Source organism: Pholcus phalangioides, unplaced genomic scaffold (genome assembly GCF_987345545.1).
Source record: "Pholcus phalangioides strain wild (caught in Gottingen) unplaced genomic scaffold, Ppha-v1.0 ptg000015l_1, whole genome shotgun sequence".
Taxonomy (NCBI): Eukaryota; Metazoa; Arthropoda; class Arachnida; order Araneae; family Pholcidae; genus Pholcus; species Pholcus phalangioides.
The window spans coordinates 15,539,623-15,562,737 of NW_028301608.1; the positions used below are offsets into that span (position 1 = coordinate 15,539,623).

The 23,115-nt window shown below is 35.8% G+C and overlaps 2 protein-coding genes across 2 annotated transcripts in view; both read right to left on the reverse strand.

Moving 5' to 3' along the window:
- Positions 1–2,665, reverse strand: part of LOC149075525 (metabotropic glutamate receptor 1-like) — a 167,166-nt gene extending 164,501 nt beyond the window's left edge. Inside the window, exon 1 of the mRNA XM_089242901.1 lies at positions 2,580–2,665. The gene's annotated coding sequence lies outside the window, so the exon portion shown is untranslated. The remainder of the gene's footprint in view (positions 1–2,579) is intronic.
- Positions 308–23,115, reverse strand: part of LOC149075527 (glutamate receptor ionotropic, kainate 2-like) — a 71,874-nt gene continuing 49,066 nt past the window's right edge. The window contains exons 12-15 of the mRNA XM_089242902.1: positions 12,652–12,859; positions 11,395–11,620; positions 9,160–9,431; positions 308–3,034 (exon numbers count right to left, since the gene is read on the reverse strand). Coding sequence (XP_089099028.1) covers positions 2,879–3,034; positions 9,160–9,431; positions 11,395–11,620; positions 12,652–12,859 — 862 coding nt within the window. The 3' untranslated portion in view covers positions 308–2,878. The remainder of the gene's footprint in view (positions 3,035–9,159; positions 9,432–11,394; positions 11,621–12,651; positions 12,860–23,115) is intronic.

Consider the following 23,115-nt stretch of genomic DNA (forward strand, 5'->3'; position numbering starts at 1 on the left):
TGCTGTTCACGTGCATCGAGAAGACAATAATAACGGCTCGCGAAGCTGGGCCCAGCTACCATTTACTGATTCAATAAAAAAAAATTACATTTTTCGTTAATGAACTTTGAAATTCAGTTTCTCCCAAAACTCCGCCTCTCGTGACGTCTCGCTAGTTTTTTTGCTCGCTGTAACCAATCACAGGCGTGCTAATGATTCCTGTGTTACTAAGAAAGTAAGGATTGTAATTACGCATCCCGCGGCCTAAAACAGGCTTGTGACGAAAGATATCACCGTACCGAGCCATAAAATGAGTACGAAAAACGGATAAAATAATGCATTTATTAAGTACTATTTCATTTCGACACTGTGTGTGTGATGAAGCTCAGGGTGAAATTCTCTAATCAATCGCAAGTGTCATTGATATACATGGATGTGTTGAGTAGACGTATTGCTGTGCATTCTTTAACAATGATAGAAAAATCAATTAGCATACACAACAAATGAGGAGCTTATTTTCAATTTGGTCATGTTCACTTTCGCTTAATTCACAGTAGAAGTAAAAAACGTTTCCCACCAGAATACGTTTGCTTTACAAAATTAGAAAATGCCCAACGGGTAGCATATAGGAACAATTGAAGAATATTTAAACATTTGTTATGTTTTTGATCGTTATTAACAAAGTTATTCGCATTTGAATTTCGGAAATATTCCGTTTTGAAAGAAAAATAGTGAAAATGCTACCTTTTTTGATATATATATATATATAGAAATTTGAGCTGGTCAAGTATGAAAAATTCAAATATGGAAATTTCTACGTCACCTGCTGATTCAGAAGGTTTTAACTAGCCCAGAAAGGTACCCTCTCACTGCCCTCTTCCCATTAACATAAGAAACACGATCATTCTACTGTGGAATCTCCCGTAACGGACGCTCCCATTAGTGGACACCTCCACTGTCGGACACAATTTTGAATTGCATCGACGGGACTTGAAGTATCTTACTGCGGGCACTCCCCGTTAGCGGACAACATTTTCGGTCTAATGGGTTATCGAGAGATCCGTTATCAATAGATGAAAGATGCCGAAGTGTATCAAAAAGATGGACGTGTTCCCTTTTTCGATAGAAACGACTAACTTTACATCACGATTTCGAACGAAAATATTTCCGGTTGCATAATCTGACCGATCTATTCCAAAGATTCATAAACCGTTAGAAAGTGCATTTCCGAAAAAAAATGGAAATATGTTCCTTTTCGAAAAATACCACCTCAAATGACGTTTTTTTCAACTATTCAAATCTATTTAAATCATATAAATACAGTGTGTTCGCATATTTTCTTTTAATATTGACAATAAGGGGGCCGTTCAAGTATTACGTAAGCAAATTTTTAGCCATTTTTGACCCCCCCCCCTTTGTCAGCAAAATTCAGCAAAACTCTGACCCTCTCCCCTTTGTCATCAAAATTTCGTCAACATTGCCCTACCTCCTAACGCATATTGGTGGTGGGATCAGAAACGTACGCGCAAAAAATATTTTTTTTCAATTAAAATTTCGAAAGAAAATACCTTTATATGTTATTATAATCAATTTCTGTTAATTTCAATGCTATTTGAAGGCTAAGAACTCAAAATTTATCTTTAAGAAATTCATTGCGACTCACTCTTTAAGCCATGGTAAATCCTTGGTAAACCCTTGATCCGCAGACTAAATATGGCCCTGAAGGTTATCTGATATGGCTTGCCCCCTCAAACCTAATTTTGCACATTTACAAATTGCTTAAATTACCCGTGGCACAATTCCAGATCACTGAAGTAGGCCTCACAGATCACTTTCACATTCAAAGATCACTTAAGTAACCCGCGACAAAGTTACAGAGCACTTAAACGATCCGTGGCACATTTAGAGATCCCTTGAGTGACATGTGGCACAATTTTTAGAGCACTTAAGCAGCACCCAGTGCGGCTCTACATCACTCAAGTTACCCGCGGAACATTCCAAGATTACCTAAGTGATCGAGGCATAATTACGGACCACTTGAGTGATGCGTGGCACAGTTACAGAGCACTTTAGCGGCCCGGACACATTTCCTGAGGGCTTGAAGGACCCGTGAAACATTTAGAAATCACTAAAGTGGCTCTGTAGGGGACTTATCAATAGGGAGGATGTTAGTTCAGGTGCCCAATAACTATCGAAAGGATTTTTTTTTTGGATCACAGAATAAGATGTCCTTAAGAATATTTCATATTTTTATAAAGGGTGGTTGATGACGTAAGCATCATCCAAACCCTCCCCTTGTTATCAGAAGTCAGGAAATCGGAAATACCCTTCCCTCCATCGATGCTGACGTAATACTCGAACGGCCGCTAAATTTTTTGTCATGTAAAATAGCATTCAAGGATTATATAACTCCCTCATGCTTAATATAACCTCTCAAATTTTTTTCTCTGGATATTTTCAACGCTTAACAATTAATGTGTTAGAAACATAAACATTGAAAACTAATTTGATAGATTACGATTGAAGCAATAATAATCCGAAGCTGAAATGTACGCTAAATAATTATTTTTTTTTTTACTGAAACAAAATACATTTCTTACCATTTCGAAGTCCATTCATTAAGTACAAAAGCATCTGCGACTATAGATGTACGCACTAAAACCCGTATATATATATACAGAACAATTTCTCTTTGAAAACTGCCGAGCAATGTCATTAACACATAGATATTATATTTGCGAATGTGTTTCTGGTGTGTGGTGTTTAACACTTTCATAAAACTCCAGCACGTTTTTATGACAACGCGACCGTAACGGCCGACCACGTGACCAGATTGGAAGCGTGAAGCTTTTTTTTTTAATAAGTAAATATAACAAAATGAAATTGAAAAAAAAAATGATCAACTTGTGCTTGTGGGAAGCGAATATTTGCTGCTGCCTTCGGTTGAAGACGCTGTGTGAGGAGGTGGCGATTTCTTTTTGGGAACAGGTTTCGTCGTGTTTTCGCAAGAAAGAGCAAATTTCAACTCTTCGACCAACATTTGCCAGAAAGGCCTCTGAAATAGCATTTAAACAGAAAAATGAAACAAAAGAATAAAAAAAGACGACAAAAATAATTACGAACAATATATGTACGGAAGAGAAGCGCGAATCGAAATTAGTGGCCTTTGATCGAGGAAGTTACAGAGTCTGTCAGATACAGTAAAACCCCTCTCTTTTGCGGACGCTCGCGGGACAAAAATAAATTGTCCGTAAAAGAGGGGGGCGGCCGTTTCGGGGGAGGGGAGTTTCTGTATTAATTGTATTACGTAGTACAGGGTGAGCAAAAAGTCCGTAGAAATTTTAGAAATTCATAAAAACTGGAAAAATAACCGAAATAAAAAACGGTTTGCATGGTTAGCATCGCGAGGTCACGGGAATTTTTTTTTACAGGGAATTAAAAAAAACCTCAAAAAACAGCCATTTGGTGGCGCTGACATACGCAAGTCAAAGAAAAGATACGAAATTACCAGAAAAGAATGCCTCCAAATCGTTTATTACAACAGTATGTCTTCTCCACATGACCACCACCACCACAAGGGGATAACACATTGCAAGCAACGCCAGAGTGCAACAGGTCCATATACACGATTTACAACAGTGAACTGATTGTGGATTAGGAGCACGCAAGTTCTTATAACCGTCTCATTTGCATATTTCCACTGAAGTCACAGCGTCACCTATCGGCTGTTTTTCGAGTTTTTCCCCGTCTTAAAAAAATTCCCGTGACCTAGCGATGCGAACCCTACAAACCGTTTTTTTATTTCGAATATTTTTCTGGTTTTTATTCATTTTTAAATTTTCTACGGACTTTTTGCCTACCCTGTATTAACGGTAACTGAAATGGGTCTTTTTATTTGAACATGAATGAAATTCTGACTATATGAAATGCATTTAATGTCATGGAAATACATAATTATTGCGCAGAAACGAAATTTAAATTACAAAACAAATATCATACAAAGTTCAAATACGGAATTAACATCTTTTGGAAAAATTGATCAGTTGCAGTTTTGTGTGGTTTTGCTGATTATTTCAACTCCTTCAAAATGTATTTTAAGCTGAAAGACTATATCAAATGGCCTTTCCGTCATTGCGTTTACAGGGAAATGTATTTAATCAATGTATTGAATTCATTTGTAAGAGCACGAACTATAACTTTACGTTTTTCACTGTATTTGAGACATCAATTTTTTCACTGAGTGATAAAGAGCGATGATTATATACTAGAGCTGGCCATATTAAATATCGGGGAATAATGTAAAATATATAGGAGCACAAACAGCAACCATGATTTCAGATTCTAAACGGGTGCCAAACATTAACAAACCTCAAGCCAAAATTTCATTCAAAAGTAGCCAAATATAATAAAGTTGATCAAATAATTAACGTTTGGCTGCCATCTAGGGAGCACAATTAGAGCCAAAATCGTAACTACTGGTGTCCGAATATGGATTTCAGGCGAATGAAACGAATGGTATGAAAATGGTGTCCGTTAAACAGGAGTTCGAAATACTCCTGTTAACTGTTAACTCCTGTTTTAAATATATCTCAGAAAGCCAACTTCAGCTGACCACCACTGTACCACCAACGGAGTTCGAACGCGGATCCTCGCAATGAGAGTCCAGCTCGATGCCTACACGATCACATAGGATCCGAGACAATGACTATGTTACGGTAAATGTGATGAATCGGTTATTATACATACTTACCAATCACCTTGGTAAGTTTGATAAGTCTATCACTTCTACTGATGAAAATGTATAATACCGAAGCGTCGTGGGTAAATTTGGTAAATACTAAAAAAATTGTCCCTTTTACCGGAGATTATGCATTATACCCAATAGAGTCGTAATTTGACAATAAAATAAATAAGTAATTTGGGAGCTTAATATGGGAAATACCGAAAACGTTATCACTTTTACTGGCGATTATGTATAATAACCAAGTGTCGTTTGTAAATTTGATAAATACTTGAAATTTATCGCCTTCGTCAATGATTATTCATAATACTCTAGTGTAATTGACGAATTTGATTTAAAAAAGTGAAAAAAAATCCAAATTTATCTATAGTATGTGTGTGAGGAATATAGTCTGACCCCGGTACAAAGATAAATTTTACGATCGTAACCCCGATGTAATGATACAATACATGCATGATTATCATTGTATACTATATCATATAGTGCGATTTATCATGTTTACCAACGACGCAACGCTTGGTGTATTATGCATAATCACCGGTGATAGCGATAATTTTTTTAGCACTTATATTAAATTCAACCAATGACGGTTGGATACTATGCATAAGCACAAAGTGATTAATTTACGGAAATTTATATCAAATTTACCAACGACGCTTGGGTACTATAAATAATCGCCAGTAAAGGTGATTAATTTAGGGGAATTTATCATACTTTTCAAAATGCTCGGCCGATTTATATATAATAACCAGATTCATCACTTTAACCGTAACAACTACACACAGTTAATGGCTTCCCCTTTATATAAGACTTGGTCTTTAAAATATTTTTCTAATATATATTTCTTTTTTCAATACGAGACACGGATATAGTACAGAGTTGGACAAAAAACATGAAAGGAGTGAAAAATTCACATTTTTTGTGTCTTTCAAAGAAAAATTAATCCTACTTTAATGTTAACATGACTTTGCTTTTAACTTTCGGGGCACTCATTAAAAGCCGTTTTATCTTCTCAAAACCTGCTTAAAATACATTGTAAGATTACATGTACTGTATATTTTGTGTATTAAACCATTACCTGTGAAATTAGGTCTATCGAGTTCTAGGATAAGTGTTGACGGCCATTTATTCTGAGTAGTGTTTTATTTTTTCAGCTTTTACGTTAAATTTCCTTTGATGTTTCGTTGACATCAAAGGAATCGTTCGCGAAACTAAATGCACTGAGAGGCTGAAAAGCCGTCACCGTTCTAGAAGCCTCTGATGGAGTGTTATGATCTGAATCGTTTCTGTTTTGCTGGGGTGTTTATGTATAGTGTCAGCAATATTGAACAGCAACAAAAAATGAAGTGAGTTTGAATGACTCTAAAGGACGATTCTAAATTCATGGGCAATCTTTAAGAGGCGATATAACGACACCTAAACAAGCATTTTTGGTCATGGAATATGCAGTCGGATCGCAATAGCAAAGACGGTAGAAGGTGTTTTTTAGAGAGTGCACTTTACCAAAAACAAACATATTTTGCCGATGGATTTGCTGCGATATCTGCTATCAAAACTTCGAGAGTGCATAAATGCACCTCCGGATAGGATTGGAGATTTTTTTTTGTTTTTATTGGTGCAAGGACCGTCGAGGTTATGCTGCGCCAAATGATGATCAAGCGGTATGCTGACTTGTGGTAGAATTTGCGTTATCCAGGTTGCACTATGGAAAGGCCTGCCACATTACGATACCCTACATCCTGAAATGGTTGATTGCCAATATTGCAGCAAATCTTTCAGGAAAATATAATATTTGATTTCGGGGAAGTGTTGTGTTCTCTCCAGAAATGCCCTCTACCGTCTTTGCTATTGTGATTGGATCGCACATTCCTGCACATTAAGACCAAAAATGCTTGCTCAAGGGTCTTATATCACCTCGTTTCTCTGTCAAGTTTGTTCCATTAATTTAGAATCACCCTGTACTAATCTATCAATAGACATTTACTAAAGCGATCGCATGTCCAAGATTCTCAATAGCAAGGTACGTTGAACTGGAACTACGAGAAATATATTGAAAAGCACTAAATACCATTCGAACGCTGCGATTGGTCACCACACAAGTTCATTTACGTCCTCCTTGACTCACCAAGGATTTCAACAATCGTGTAAATTAGGGCCTAATACAACTACTTTACCGGACACCAACTCTGCTGACTTGCGGTAGAATTTACGTTATCCAGATTGCACTCTAAAGGGCCTACCACATTACAATATCCCGCATTCTGAAATAGTTGATTGCACATATTGCAGCAAATCTTTCAGGAAAATATAATAACACTACACAGCAATTTACTACCGATAGAGTTGAGTCGGAAATGAAGGTACCATATATCGGTAGTCACCACCTCAGGTTTGTCGGGAAAGAACTTGTTGTCTATGTGCTTTTCCAAGATCCAACACGTGGCCCTGACGGAAATCTTCACGGTGGTAGACGAGCACCTTACCACGACGCCACTCGGGCAAAAAATGCATGTAATATATTAGCAGTTGGATTCGAATTCGAACCAGAGTCCTTTGGGTTCACATACCCTTCCTCCTAACCAGATCATGGTCGTTTTATCAGCTACGTCGAATCAGACTGCAAATTGGGCTAGAAAGAAGTGTGTGTTGAGATATTGCATGACTTCATAAAAGTAATTTCACTGTCACAATGAAGACGTGTATGCACATTGTAAGTCTCGCTTTTGCTGGTATAATATTGGAATATTTTTTTGCCAGGCAGTGTGGATAGTTACCATTATGCTTTTACAATACGACCGGCAATGTCGTAGTTTTAGGCATGTCTGTTGACACTTTCTCTTTCGTCTGTGGTAGGGTTTCGCAACCTTTTATGCTTCAAGATCCCTTTGAAATTCGCAAGGAGCGTGTATTGCGTCCCCCTGTAAATAGTTCATGGGATGCTTACTTGCCTCCAGACGTGTAAGAAACTCGTCGTACACCCCGAAAATTCACAGGAGTGTATATCAACAAATGCGTTGAAGGTGATGTACGTAACCTTCGAAACGTGCAAATAGTGCGTTTATTCACAGAAATGCATGAAAGGTATGTGAACCCACTCCCTCTCAGCAGGAATACGGATGCTATCTCACCCTTACACACGCGTTTGGGTCTTGCATAACCCCAAGCCAAGTCATAAGCGGAGATAGACTTAAAAGGCTGGAGGAGGGGGGGGGGGCAGCGAGTTGATCATGATGTGAATTCATATACAGGGTGGGCAAGAAGTCCGCAGACACTTAAAAATATCGCTGTCACAGGATTTTTTTTCATAGGAAAAAAAATAACTCAAAAAATCAGCCGATAGGTAGTAACCCGTAACAAGTCAAAGAAAAGATACGCAAACAACGAACAGAATGCCTCCAAATCGTTTATTGCAGTAGTATGTGTTCCATATGACCACCACCATAGGTGATAAAACATTGCAAGCGAGTCACACATCCAGCAACGGCAGAGTGCAGCAGGTCCATATACACGGTTTACAGCGGTGAAATGGTTGTGGATTAGGAGCGCATGTTCTTATAACCGTCTCATTTGCATATTTCCACCGAAGTCGCTCATACTAGCGTCACCAATCGGCTGTTTTCGAGTTTCGCCCCCCCCCCGTCCACCTATTTCATAGCGCCACCTATTGGCTGTTTTTTTAGTATTTTTTTTCCTGTTAAAAAAATTACCTGATTCCCGTGACCTAGTGATGCTAACACTGCAAACCGTTTTTATTTCGGTTACTTTCCCGGTTTTTATGCATTTTTAAAATTTCTACTGACTTTTTGTCCACCCTATGGCATACATATACATTAGATTTAGTAGATTCCGGCTGGGGGGCGTTACTACACCACGCCCCCTCCCGTATCTCCGGCCACTTATATTTTGCGCATTTTTGTTGCTTCACTAGTATTTTTTATCGAAAATGATAAAACTTTGTCCTGTATGTAACTGTTTATTACACGGTTCCGCCCCTTAAGAGGGGCAATTGACAAAATAGACTAAATTCGATGGAGCCTTGGCCGTGTTCAGTGCATGCAATTCGCCAGAAAATTCCCACCAGCACATAAGGTGCCATTCAAGTATTACGTAAGCAGATGTTAAGCCATTTTTGACCCCCTCCCCCTCCTTGTCAGCAAAATTTCGTCAGCAGCTTTGAATATTTCATATGTTCAAAAAGAGTGGTTGATGACGTAAGCAATCTTCAACCCCCCCCCCCCCTTGTCATCAACAGTCAGCAAATCCGAAACCCCCCCCCCCCTCTCCCGATGCTCACGTAATACTTGAATGACCTCTAATTCTCTATTCTAAACAGATTAAAAAATAACGAAAACAACCATTTCTTTATTAATCATTATAGGGTATTTCTTAACCACTTGATCATAATAAATGACCACACCCGATTTAACCATTATACGTACCTCTCCGTAGCTGACATACTGCCTTGTCTTCCACCAGTACTCGATGAGCGCGACGACCGTAGCCGCTCCCAGGCCGAAAATCAGCACCACGAAAACGCCACCAACGTTCCTTAGACTGAGTTCGCGAACTTTGCTGGACGACTGTTTGGCTGAATCACCACATTTACCGCCACCCTTTTGAGTCCACCAGCGTTCCTTCAGAGTATGGATCGCCCCTTCTTCCTGTAACTGAAGGATGCCCGACGAGAGCCAATCCGCCAGCTCCCTATTACCTAAACAAGGTACGGAAAATAATTACAAAAATTTAAAAACTACATGCACAGTATAAGTCCATTATAACGAGAATCTCGCTACTACGACTAATTCGAAAGTGGTTGTGAAAAAGCTATTGTAATAGATACAAAAAAATATTCGTTAATAGCGAGTTTTTTATGAATGAAATTCAAAACACATCACTATAACGACAACGGAAATTTTCGAAAAGCATGTTTTTGCCTTTCTTTAAGAATTATGCATAAAATGTAATGGAAAGATTGACATTTTTCTTCTCTTCGCCTTATTCATAGGTGTTTATAAACGGGGTATGTAGGTACTCTCCCCCCCCCCCACCCAGTGAATAAGATCACATGCTGTAGGTCTCCTCTTGTTATCTATATATGAGTTATGTTATCTATATATTTTATCTGTATGTGTGTTGGTTGGGCAGTTGGGGTGACCTCTGGTTTTGACATCGTTGTTATTTCCCTCGAAAAAAATCCTTTCTCACCCCCGCCCCCTCCCCATCTTCAAAACTGAACACGAAACAAATAGGTCTTAATAATTTTCTCTACTTTAACCACTTTACGATCAGGGACGTAATATTGCGTCCAAACGACTGTGGAATGAACTCAAACTTAGCTCTATCTGTTTTCTTTTCCCTATTTTCATGATCGAGAGGCTTCGTTATAACCGTACGAGATAATTTGTTCTTTTTAACCTTCCTTTTATTTCTATACAATTATTTTTTCCCCACGTATGATATATCCTTCTACTTTATACATACAAGAACAAAAGGGAACAGGTTGGGTGAGGGTGAAAAGAGAAATCTACTTAGTATACTTACTTATCTCTATCCTCTCTCTCTCTCTCTCCCCTCCCTCATCTGTACTTAATGCTGTACTTATTATACTGCTTTCCTTTTACACTCGTTTTTGTTTTTCTTCCTTTTCCTCCACTTCTTTTTCTTCAACTTCTTTCCTTTGTACTAACGTGCGGTTAAGTTAGGACAAGGTATAATAATAAGGTATAACAATATTTATCGCCCATTCGTCAAATACAGATGATCCGAATGATTTCTCGAAAATTCCTTGTAAGCGAAGGCGTTAAATGTTATAGGGAACACTTTTATATTACAACGAGTACTCCAGTTGCAGAAACTGCTGCATTACGCGAAGTGCAAAACTTTGTTGTACAATCAACATAGTGTGTGTGCATAAGCATTTAACTCTGGATCAATCATCACGGTGGGCGATGGAAGGATCCAAAGGGGGCAGTAGAAGCTTTGCGTTTAATGTGAGATCCTATATCCTTGGTATGCTTGAGTTGGGGAGGAGGGCGATGAGAAAGAAAATTGAAGAAAAAGAGGGGCGATGGAACCAAACGTTTAGGAAACTAATGCTCTAGAATTTTAGATGCATATTTTAGCAAAAGTAGTTCAAAATAAAAGGTAAATTTATCTTGTAGTTTTTTTCCCCCATTCGTATGTTTCTACAGTGCAAACAACTAAAATTCTGTCGGTCATAACGACAATTTTCCCTCTGATTGCGAATCGTTGTTTTAAAGGATTTTTACTATGCTCTGTTTTTTATATTATATTTGTGTTTATACTCGTTAATTTGAATCTCATATTTGATAATATATTGTCAATGGGTCCTATAAGCACCTAAGAACCTGGGACAGCCCCACCCCCCCCCCCCCGTAATCTTTGTACAATCTGATTATTTTCGTAATGTCTGACCTCATGCATGGTTTTGAAATCTAGGGGGGCCATTTAGATTTCATGATAGGGACTCCAATTATTATTATTTTTCCCTCCTTATATTTCAGAATTTTCTCCGGCAGAAACACCCTCCGGGGCAAATGAGCCGAAATCTCGTAAGCGACAGAGCCCGATCGTGATCGGTCCGCTCTTTTCTGTTCTGTACTCGGATACAAAGCATAAATCGAATCACGCCACGCTGGAAAAATAACGCAAACCTTTCTTGACAGCGATCCCATATCCCTTGTTGTCCAGAAGTCCACCGATTTGAGTCAGGGAGCATTCCCTCTCCGTGACGTACTCTATGGTTGCCGATTCCATCAGGTATGCATAGTCACCCTGCCGTACTCTTTCTTTGCCCCTCTGGTTGCTCTTCATAAGTACTGTCGAGGCATCCTTGGACATTGTCCGCCACATGTTCTTATACGTGGGTATATTCGAATCCTGGATTATTCAATAGGAAATAAATAGAACAAAACATGGTAAAAAAAAAAAAAAACAAGTGGAAATACAGAGATTCAAAAGATTCAAGAGTGTTTTGGGACGAAAATAATAGCAACGATAGCAACACTGTGTACATGAGAGGATAATGCGATTCTCAGCAGGTCAGAAGAGAACTTATAAGTGTCCCCATTGGGCTAATTGTTCATTGTTTGCATATGTGGGTAGATGAAAAAGAAGTTTTGATTTAGTACAGCGTAACTGGACTGCTTAGCCCTTTTATGTACAGACAGTGTGCAGAGATAAATATATAATATAAAATACAGAATTTTTTCATAATTAGCAGAGATTAACCTCAAAAATTGGTATTGTTGATAATTCACGGCCTGGACGAGTAGAATTGCGTCACTTATGTGACATCATTCCACTGATCCAGGCCTCACAGTTATGACGCATGTGAAAGAGAGCGGACTCAACGTCCTCCATCCTTGAACAAAAACGGTCAGAGTGGCATCTATAACCCATTGAAAAAAAGAGCAAGATATAGGAAACAGCGATTGGAAAAAAGTACTAATAATGACGTGCTCTGATATGGCGGGGGGAGTCAGCCCGATATTAGTTCATCAATTCTATATTTTTCCTTATTTTCGGAAGTTATTTCCCTCATTAATTTGAAATTAACTTCAGTCTAAATTTTCATCAATTTCTACGTTTATTTACATTGTGTGTTTAAAATGTTTTGTGAGAGTATTTCTCAGCATTCCTGTATATTCTGAAATAATAGATGCCGCGTCCCCTCCCTCACAAAATATATGAAATCGGGGCAAGAGCGGGATCCTGAAACATTTTTAGTGCCCCGAAATTACCGCAATTAGTCCCGCTGTAATTTTCGCACCCGGGTAAGGGTGGCCCTACTTACAGGACATCCTGTATAGGCAAATCTGTGTCTTAACATTGCCGTAAAATTGGTTGATGAGTTAATGACATGAAATTGACCGTGTAATTGATTCCAGATGTCGTTATACATAACTTACTTCGAAGAATGATTTAGTGGATCCGCTCTCCAAACACCCGTATTTGATCTTGGGTGGATAAGTTTGTTTGGCGAGATCATTTGCGCTCTCGATGGGATAGACAGCTTTCTCGACGGTGAGGAAAGCGGCAAGGTTTGCCGTGTAAGACGACACCATGATCAGGGTGAAGAAATTCCAGAAACTGGCCGCTGTTCTCGTGCAGAATGCCCTTGTGAAAGAGAGAGATTTTCAAGGAAATCATTGAAACTGCCAAATATAATTACTTTAAATACATATAAAGTCCAGATTCCCGACTCCTGAACTGGAATTATCGTTGACCACCTAATCCTTTGATAAAAATGGGACATTCAGCCAGTGATCACAAATTGATGCCTGAAAATATAAAAAAAGTGTTCTTTAATCTTTTCATACTTACGGACCATCTTCTTCTCCCAACCAGATCATGGCCCACCGCTCTGTTGTCTCAATGAAGAGATATAAGCAGGTGGTAGAAGGAGACCTGGGTCATGCTGGAAGATCTGCATGTATGTGTTGTGAACCTAACGTGAAGTTTTGTTATTGTATAAATGCTTGTTATAGTGCTTCCATCTGCCATCAATTTTTCTAACTATGTGTGAAGCGAAAGTTTTTTTTACCGACATCATATTTCAGATACCTCGTTGCGCAGGGACCATGCTAATCTTCTCTGTATCGTAAAAAGAAGATTAGCATGGGCCCTGGCATTCTCGTTCTCAGGCGAGGACATACAACTTGCGGCCTAGACGACGGCGGACCTGTGACTACTGACGCCGACCAGATGCCGACAATCGAACTGATACGTGGAATCTGGACAATATAAAAACATGGATGACTGTGCTTAGCTGATGATTCGAAATCTTATATTCGAAGATTATTGACAATCATTCAATTAATTGCCGATTGCTAGATTCTTTATGGGATGGACTACACACCACCATCTTATAATTCTGTTTATAATTTTGATTGCCCATTGGCATTTGTTGTTTAGATTTTAATTATTTGTTATATGATTTCAGATTGACGATCATTTATATACACATTTTACTTTTTATTGCCTTCGTCTGAGACAAAAATGTTTTGTTGTTTATAATAAAACTTTCCGGATACATCCATCCTTCAGGAACACTTCGATATCTCTCTGAGATGCTAAGTGGGGTGTGTCCGGTCTTTAAAGGTCAAAGCCACTTCGTTGGACATTTTGCCTGTTGTGCCCTTTGTGTTTGTATAATGATTGAATAATTGTACCAATGCAAGTGTAGGCCTGTTGCTGTCTGTGGTGAGACTTTTCAAAAGGGAATATCGACTAGCGTGTACTTGCGGATCAGCATTAATGAGAGAAATAATTTGTGAACTCGCGAAAGAAAAAGTATAAGGAAGAATATTTCCCAAGTTTCTGATTCCCACATTTACATTCTAACACAGTAGAGCGAGGTCTACAGTCCCAATTCCAATTAACCGAACTGTCCAATTATACGAACACCCTATCTCTCTCAACACAAGAGTATAAGGGCTTGGGAAAAGGAGGTGAAATCAAGGTCAAGACAACAGAATTTCCGTTTATTCCCCCCCCCCCCTTTCACCGTGGACTTTTCCTTTTTTTCCCCTTCGCAGTGGAACTTTCCATTGAGTGACAGGTTTCTTTGAAAAATTTGATTATTGTACTCGCGATCTGTTACAGTCTGGTTCATTTCATTTAGAACTAAGGTGAAAATATAAGATGTCTGGGAAGCGAAAAAGGATTGTCCTTTCGTTAGGAGAAAAAACAAAGATATTGAAGAGGCTTAAAAATGGCGGAGCAGGAACAAAATTAACATTGGAGTATGATGTAGGAAAGTCTACGATATCAAAAATTAAAAGGAATGGAGATTTCATTATAAATTTCATAACGGCTCTAGAAAGTGAGCAAGGAAGCTTAGAACGGAAATCTATGAAAACATCTTTCGACGATAAAGTTGATAAAGCTTTGTACATGTGGTTTTTACAAAAATGCTCATTTGGTCAACCAATTTTTGGACCCCTATTATGTGAGAAGGCACTGTTTTTTAATGAAAAACTGAATTAAGAAAATACATTTCAAGCAGGTTCTGGGTAGCTTCGAAATTTCAAGTTACGCCATGGTGAACGAGAAATCGAATTACATGACGAAAAATTATCTGCATTTAACAGTACAAATTTCGGAAAATAATTTAAAGAAATTATTGAATCGGAAAAATATGAAGAACTCATTTGCAATGCAGATGAGACTGGACTGTTTTGGAGATCTCTACCACGAAAAACATTAGCATCCGGAATTGAAAAAAGTGCAACAGGAAACCATCGATTGTCATTTTTTTTTGTTCGTGATAGGAAAATCGAAAAATCCTCTAGCCTTCAAAAATTTAAACACTTTACCAGTTATTTACACTTCTTGAAAAAAGGGTTGGATGACTACAGAAGTTTTTATTGATTGGTACGATAAAACATTCATTCTTAAAGTTAAAGAGCATCAAAAAAATATTGAAAAAAACAGGTACTAGAGTGCTATTGGTTCTAGATAATGCACCTTCACATCCGTGTGCATACGAATCGAACGTGGAAAATGGAATGTTTCGGGTATTGTTCATGCCACCTAATATTACATATGTAATACAACCCATCGACCAAAGTTTGATAGAGACATTCAAACGACTTTATAGAAAGCGAATGTTAAGGAAGAATGTTTATAAGAAGGAACAGAAGAGCCTGATTCCCAACATACAAAAAAAATTGATTTAAAAGATTGTTGTATGGTGGCTGCTGATTCCTGGAATCTACAAGTATAATACTCAACATTAAAGAAGTCTTGGAATAAAATTTTAAATAAAGAAAAAACTGATAATAGAATTGAAAAATCTGGTAATGAAAATGAGGAATGTAAAACAATGAAGGAGATGGGACAAATCTCCTAAGTTACTAAGAAAATGAAATTAACGAGTGATTAAATAGTGACGCAAATCATCCTGGATATCAGATTTTAAATGACGATGAGATTGAAGATGAAAAAAAAAACTGAGGAAAATGAAAACGAATGCTCTGAAAAATGACCCAGGTCCATCACAAAATGAAGCCTTTGAATGTTTGGAAACCCCAGTAGCACAACGATATAGTACAATATTTGGACCATATCGTTATATTATATCGAAATGTCAGAGGAATATCAGATGTCATAAATATGATATAGAACGATCTCGTCTTATATGGTGCAAATTATTTATGATGTTAATCGATCAAGTCTTTAATTTTTCAGCCGAATATGTATTTGATTCCATGTGAATAATCTCTACTTTGAAGGACAACAACTTGGGACAATAAATTATTTTAATATAGTTTGAAAAACATAGATCTATATCGTGAACCTGACAAAGATCTATATCAGATTCTTGATATAGACCTGATATTGATCTATCAAAGATGACATAGCTCTATATCCTGAACATGACATACATCTATATCGTGAACCTGACAAAGATATATATCAGACACACAATATGCTGATATATCACCATATTGTGTGCCTTTAAATAAAAATATTGCCTTCAAATGAAAATTTGGAGAAAATTTAAAGTCGAGCGTATAATTTTTTGTTTGAATTAAAAACGTTTGAATGAATAATTTTTCATATGAAATTTTGATTTTAATAGGATTAATTATGTTGATATATCAAAATCATTTCGTCAGTTATAATTGAATCCTTACTGTGTGTGTTTTACATCGTAGATGTTGGTATTTTAGGAGGAGCGAGAACTTATCCACCGTAACTTTAATTGCCACTTTATAACTGCACATATTTTTTAATTAAAAAGAATTGCTCTTGTTTTTATTGTATGTGTGTTTTTCTTAAAATTATTCCTTGGATGATTTGATGTTTTCATTTTTTACCATACTTTGAGAATTTTAACTCTTTTGTGTTGCATATTTTTTATTCTGTATTTTTTGTTTTATTAGAACGTAAATTAATAATTTTAAATAAATAATATACTACACAATACATTAATTTGTTTCTTGTGTTTTTTGTATTATATATAATTTCCTTAATTATAATATAATTTTTCAATTATCTGCCTCAAAACGATAAATATGTCTCACAATTTCTATTTTGTAATTTTTGTGCATACATAAAAATGAATAAATTTGATTGAAAATACAAGTAAAAAAAAAAAGATTACTTGTAATTTAATGTTAGAAGAACAACCAGTAACCAGTGCTGTAGTGGTAGGTTGGTAAACTACGGAGTTAGAGATGGGAAGAGATAGGGTACATGGGTTCAAACCTACCCACCTCCAGGCTGTTACACATTTTTTTTTTAAATTTCTTCCGAAAGGGCGCCATCTATCGTCCAAAATTTGAAGTATTTGAATATATCACATTCACGATATAGATCTATTTATCTCCGACTATGCCATTTTTAGCCAGAACGATATCGTGGCCCGATATAGATCTATATTGGAAACTGAAATTTTACGATATAGATCTATATCTTTGTGCTACTTGGGAACAGCTATAAAATGGCTCGAACGACTAGAGAACGCTGATCCTATTCAACTAACGCATTTAAGAGGAATTCGTGAAGTGGCAGCATTGAAAAGAATGTCTTCTTTGAAGCAAAAAACAATCGAAAACTTCTTTTGCCTAAATTTTAATCCCTGCAGTTCAGAAAATTATAAAAAGGGGGAAAAATTTAAAATCATAGAAAAGGTCAAAAACTAAAATTAAAAGATGGAAAAGACAAAAAAAAAGTGAAAAAAATTAAAAAAAAAAGAAAACAATTTTTAAACACGCCAGCACTAACAGCTGCTAGTCCTAAGCCTGGATAAAGTGAGAAGGAAAATTCTGCATACACAATTTCATTTCTTTAATCTACCCATCCACTACTAAATTTGATAAAAACATACATTTGCTGTATTAAAAAAAACCGTTACGCATTATAAAATATATATTTCAACCGTTTTAGTATAGTCAGGAACATCCCTTAAGTTGCCTGTCCAATTATCCGAAATTTTGCTTATCCGAACTAGGGCTGGTCCCGACAGGTTCGGCTAATAATCGGCGCTCTACTGCATTTCGAATTTATTTCAATATACAGTATACGTTCGAGAGACTTTGTTGAGCTTATACACGTGCTGCCACCTATAGTGTAAAAAGAAAACGTACCTGTTGTAATTCTGTACGTAAAGTCGGATGTTGATTTAAAACCAGTATGCAGCATAAAAATTACAAAGTTTAGTATATGACGGCATTCGTTTTTTTATTTTCACGCCGCATACCGGCGTAAATTTTATATGCTATAACTACCGGTTGATATGTTATGTTTGACGCACAACTTCAGCTATTATTTCATTGTTGTTGTATTCTACTACTTATTATTAAATAAAAAAAATATATAATCGCATCCCGTTTTAACGAATACCGTTATAGCGAAAATCTTGTTTTAACGAACACTTTCCAATCCCTAGATAAGTTTTCATGGCAAAAACGTAAAAACCTGAAACACCTTTATAACAAAATTTCGTTATAACGAAGTGATTTCTCCGTGCTCTTGGAGTTCGTTATAGCGGGATTCAACTGTATTTTATACTTTTTGGTGAGTCGAATATAAATAGCAGCATATGATATTTTGCTATGTATATTTTTTGTATTTGTTATAGATGGCAGCAGTGGTTCTAGCCTGGAAATAATATATATTTTAAAACACCAAAGAGAGAAAAAGCATCGGATTTTTTTACTTCCATCTATCATATAAAAAAAACTCATAACTCTAGAAATAAATTTGAATGTTCGTTTAAAACTAATGTGCAGCATCAAAATGAACAACTTATAATATAGTACTATATAATCTATATTTTAATACTGTACACTAGTGTAACATTTTACTCGTTAACATACTTTTTACGTATATTTATATATATATTATAAAAGTCAAAAATTTCTCCTCGCTCTGGTGGTATTATTTTTTTTTAAAACAGAGGGAGAAGTAACGTTTTCCCCTCTTAGTTACGACTTTACGAAAAAGCCTACGCCATTGGGACTGTGTTTCTGACAACAATAACCGTTTGTTATGACATCATGAAATCGCGCGGTAGCCCGGTCAATAAGATACTCGCCTAAAGTACCAAAGGATGTTTAGAGGTGTCGCGAGTTCGATACCCGGTTCGTCCTTTTTTATTTTTTTTAATTTCACAAATACGAACATGTAATACACAAATTCAGACGTGTTACACCAATACAAACATGTGTTATACGAATACAAGTATGTAGTACACAAATCTAGAAATGTGTTACACAAATACAAACATATAATACACAAAAAAAACATAACAAAAAATGGACGCACACATATTACAAACAAACACTTTGTAGCCTCAAAGGACTGAAAAATCCTTTCAGCAGGCCTAAAGGAATAAGCTATAGAATATTTTTCCTTTCTCTTGCAACAGCATTATTATATCTATTAGATACGTGTTCACAAATGTATTTTCGCTTATCTATCTATATCTGAATAATGTTCACAATTAAGTTGTTTCTCGTGAAGCTCAATATAATACAACCATCGAACATCACTTCTCTTATTTATTATTATACTCTTTTGCTCTTTCAATACTTTCATCTAAATGGTTTCATGATCTATGAATCTGAAGAAGTCAAAAATCTCATGATTTATGTTTTTATTGTTATTAAATTGATTTTCAGCGTGAAAAATGTTTAATATCCTAGGGGCAATGAAGGAAAAGCTCTTTTTATATAATGTTTTATTTGGTTTTGGTACTTGATAAACTCGATTATATCTATTTGTAGTTCTATTTTGATTTTTCGTTAAGTAATTTTCTTTTAATTGTGAAACTTTGATAACTCTGTACAAAAAGTTTTGTCTCAAAGTTAGAGTATGGCATTGTATTTTAGAACTATCGATTAATATTTGAGATCTTATTCTGTTATATATATTATACAATTTCCGAATGTTCTCGCAATATGCTCCTCCCCAAGAACTGATTGCATAATTGACAATTGAATATATCCATGCATAGAATAAATCTTTCAAAAAATGTTCATCAATCAAGTTTTTCATTTTGTAAATGATCACTGCATATTTTCTAATCTTTTTTATTAAAATATCACAGTGCGTGTTCCATTTAAGATCATTCTGTATTGTGATACCTAAATAATTGTATTCCCGAACAGTATCTATTTCTTGGCAATGACATTCATTGTTCTCCAGGCACTGACAATGATTATGTATTCTTAGATGTATGTTTGTTATAATTTATATTTCTTGTCTTCATATAAATAAATTTTGTTTTTTGAGTGTTAAGTTTTAATTTATGTTTAATTAACCAGATATTAATATTTGTTAGATCATCTTCTACTTTTCTAATTAAATTTGCTGTATCAGTATCTTCTACATAAAGCACTGTATCATCGGCAAATGTTATAATTTTTCCATTCAATCTCAAGTTACATAAATCATTTATATATATCAAAAATAATATCGGACCCAAAACAGAACCCTGAGGTACCCCCTTTTTCACTTCTTGAAAAGTACTAACTTCTTTTTGAATAACAACTGCTTGTTTCCTGTTGCAATAGTATGATTTAAACCATTCAAGTATGTTTCCTCTCACCCATATTTCAAATAGTTTATTTGTTAAAGTGTCCAAATCCACAAAATCGAATGCTCTTTTCAAATCTAGGAACACAGATATGGAACATTTATTATTGTTGAATTCATTGTTTAAATAGTTAGTTAGATCAAGTATCGCCATTTCTGTATTTTTATTTTTTTGAAATCCATATTGGTTAGTTGAGAAAATTTTTTGTCTATTTAGGAAATCAAGTAGTTGGTTTTTTATACATTTTTCAATTATTTTTGAGAAGATGGGAAGTATTGATATTGGTCTGTAATTGGTCAAATCATCTATCTCCTGCTTTATATATGGGATGGACTAGAGAGTATTCAAAATCATGGTAGAATATTCCATTCAATACAGAATGATCAATTAAATTTTTTATTGTACTTAAGTGGTATTTTGCAATTATTTTAATCATTTTAGGGATCAATCCATCATAACCACTTGCTTTATTTTCCTTTAAATCCCTTATAACATGTTTTAACTGTTCTTGATCTATATCAGTATAAAACATGGAATTGATTGCTAGTAGCATTATTTTGTTCCAAACAATGGGTACAAACATTATTCTATTCATTAATATTTAAATTCCTCGTAATAAAGTAATTATTGAATTTAATGGCCAAATCCATTGGATCTTGAAAGTTTGGAAGTACGTTATGTCCAATATTTTTGTTTAAAATATTTTCATTTGTGTATTTCCATTGCCTGCGTTTATCTTTTCCAATTTCTTTAAAGTTGTTTTTAATATACTCTTGTTTAATTTTTTTATATGTTTTTTTCAAATTTGTTTCATATTCCTTGTATTCCAATTTTCCTTGTCAGAAAAATTTCCTGACACAGGGGTACAACAAGAAACGGCAACTTGACCGCAGCAAAAAATTGCTCCCCATCGAAGGGTTAGCACACCAACTCTCGATGAGTATATAAAACAAGCCTGCCGTTCAGAATCAGCAATAAGTTGTAGGACCCGGTCTAATTAGCCCTCGTGTGCAGAAAATGACCGTGGTGCGACAAAAATGATCAAATGAAATCGACTAACTTCCTGGGTGTCACCCTAGTGAAAGACTCAACTTCACGAGTCATAACAAAAAATTCTCAGATACTGTTGAAGAATCAAATTGAGCTTCTGCTATCCGAAGTCCAAACACAGTTTGAGGAATAAAGTACATAGGAAAAAAAAACATACACACATATCTTAGTCCTCTCAGAAGTCTGGATTTTTGGCAATGAAATAGACTTTTAAAATACTCCCGGATTTGAAATATTTCATTGTTTTAGAGAATATAATAATATTCAGGTGGTATTTGTTAATGATTTCCTAAACTAAAAACATTTAGCATATCAATAACCATGCAAACAGCTGAGATTGTTGTATTATTTCACCAATCTTTAAAGTTTATTATCTGTGTATTATCTGTGTTTATCGATCTCTCATTCATTTCTATCTACCGATTTCATTAACGAATTGAAAACTACTATTGATCGAATGAAATGTAAAAATGTTTTAGTTATCGGTGATATCAATATTGGCCATTCTTAACTCTAACTCTCATATTACTGCTGAATACTTAAATATGTTTTCTAGGATTCCAGCCATTTATCCAAAACATAACTAGACCTCGATCGAATACGTCTTGATTTGAGAAGAGAGATTCTCAAATCTCTCCCATTTCCACATGTCAGCTTCTTCTTCTTGCCCATAAGTCTTTTCGACACTTCTTTCTAAATCCCTGACTGCTGTCTCCGGCCCTTATGTGCCACTGGGCGCACGTGCAATTTTTCTCCCTAGAATTGGTTCAGCTGTTCATTTCAGTCAAATGTCTTGTACGTTACATCGAGTTGGCTGTCTTTATGGGGAAAACGACGCGAGTGATCCGAAACTTGCGAGCACGGGGCAAGGGGAGCCACCACTATAAATGTTTGCTAACTTTTCCGACAGGTAACGGAAGTAAGGTGCTTTGCATCAGTTCGGGGTTGTGAGTGGTTCTATCTATCTGTCTATCTTGATCACACATTCATGCGAAATTCATCCGATATTACTGATACATATTCTTGTATTTTTTTCCGTGATTTAACAGATCATTATGCAATAATTTGCCAGCTGTGTGCTTCAGTATACCAACTTCAACTATCAGATCAAAACAAACTAATCGCCAGTTTAAAAAACTTGATTATCGCAAACTTCTTTTTTTTTCTTCTAAATTAATATTTTTCATTCAATAATACTGACCCTTCTAACAATTTTGAAGAATTTTTACTTAAACTTGAAACACTAGTACACAATCACACTAGATATATTAATTGTAAAAATAATAGATTGCAGCTGAATCCTTGGATCACTCATGAATTACAACAGTGGTGAAAATTAAGCAAAAATTATATTATAAAAAAACACGAAAATTTTCATTCGATATTCCCATTAAATATAGCCTATAAAAATGTAAAACTGGTCAAATCCAAAGTAAAATCGGCTAGACTTGAATATTTTTCCTCCAATTGTCAAAATGTAACACTTCCACAAAACGTTAGGGATTCATTGATGTATGATTAGTAAAACTGATGTGATGGTCATAGCAAACTATTTTCCTCCAATTCTGATCCTATTCCAATGGCTAAAACTTAAATTCCCATTTTGTTGATATTTTGCCACTCAATATCAATATGAATGATGATTTTAAGCAATACATGAAATCGAATTGTCACTCAATATACCCTTTTCCAACAACTGCTGATGAAATCTTGGCAATTATTAGAAAATTACCCACTTCTGGATCCTTTGTGGAAACAATCAACATCAAGGTAT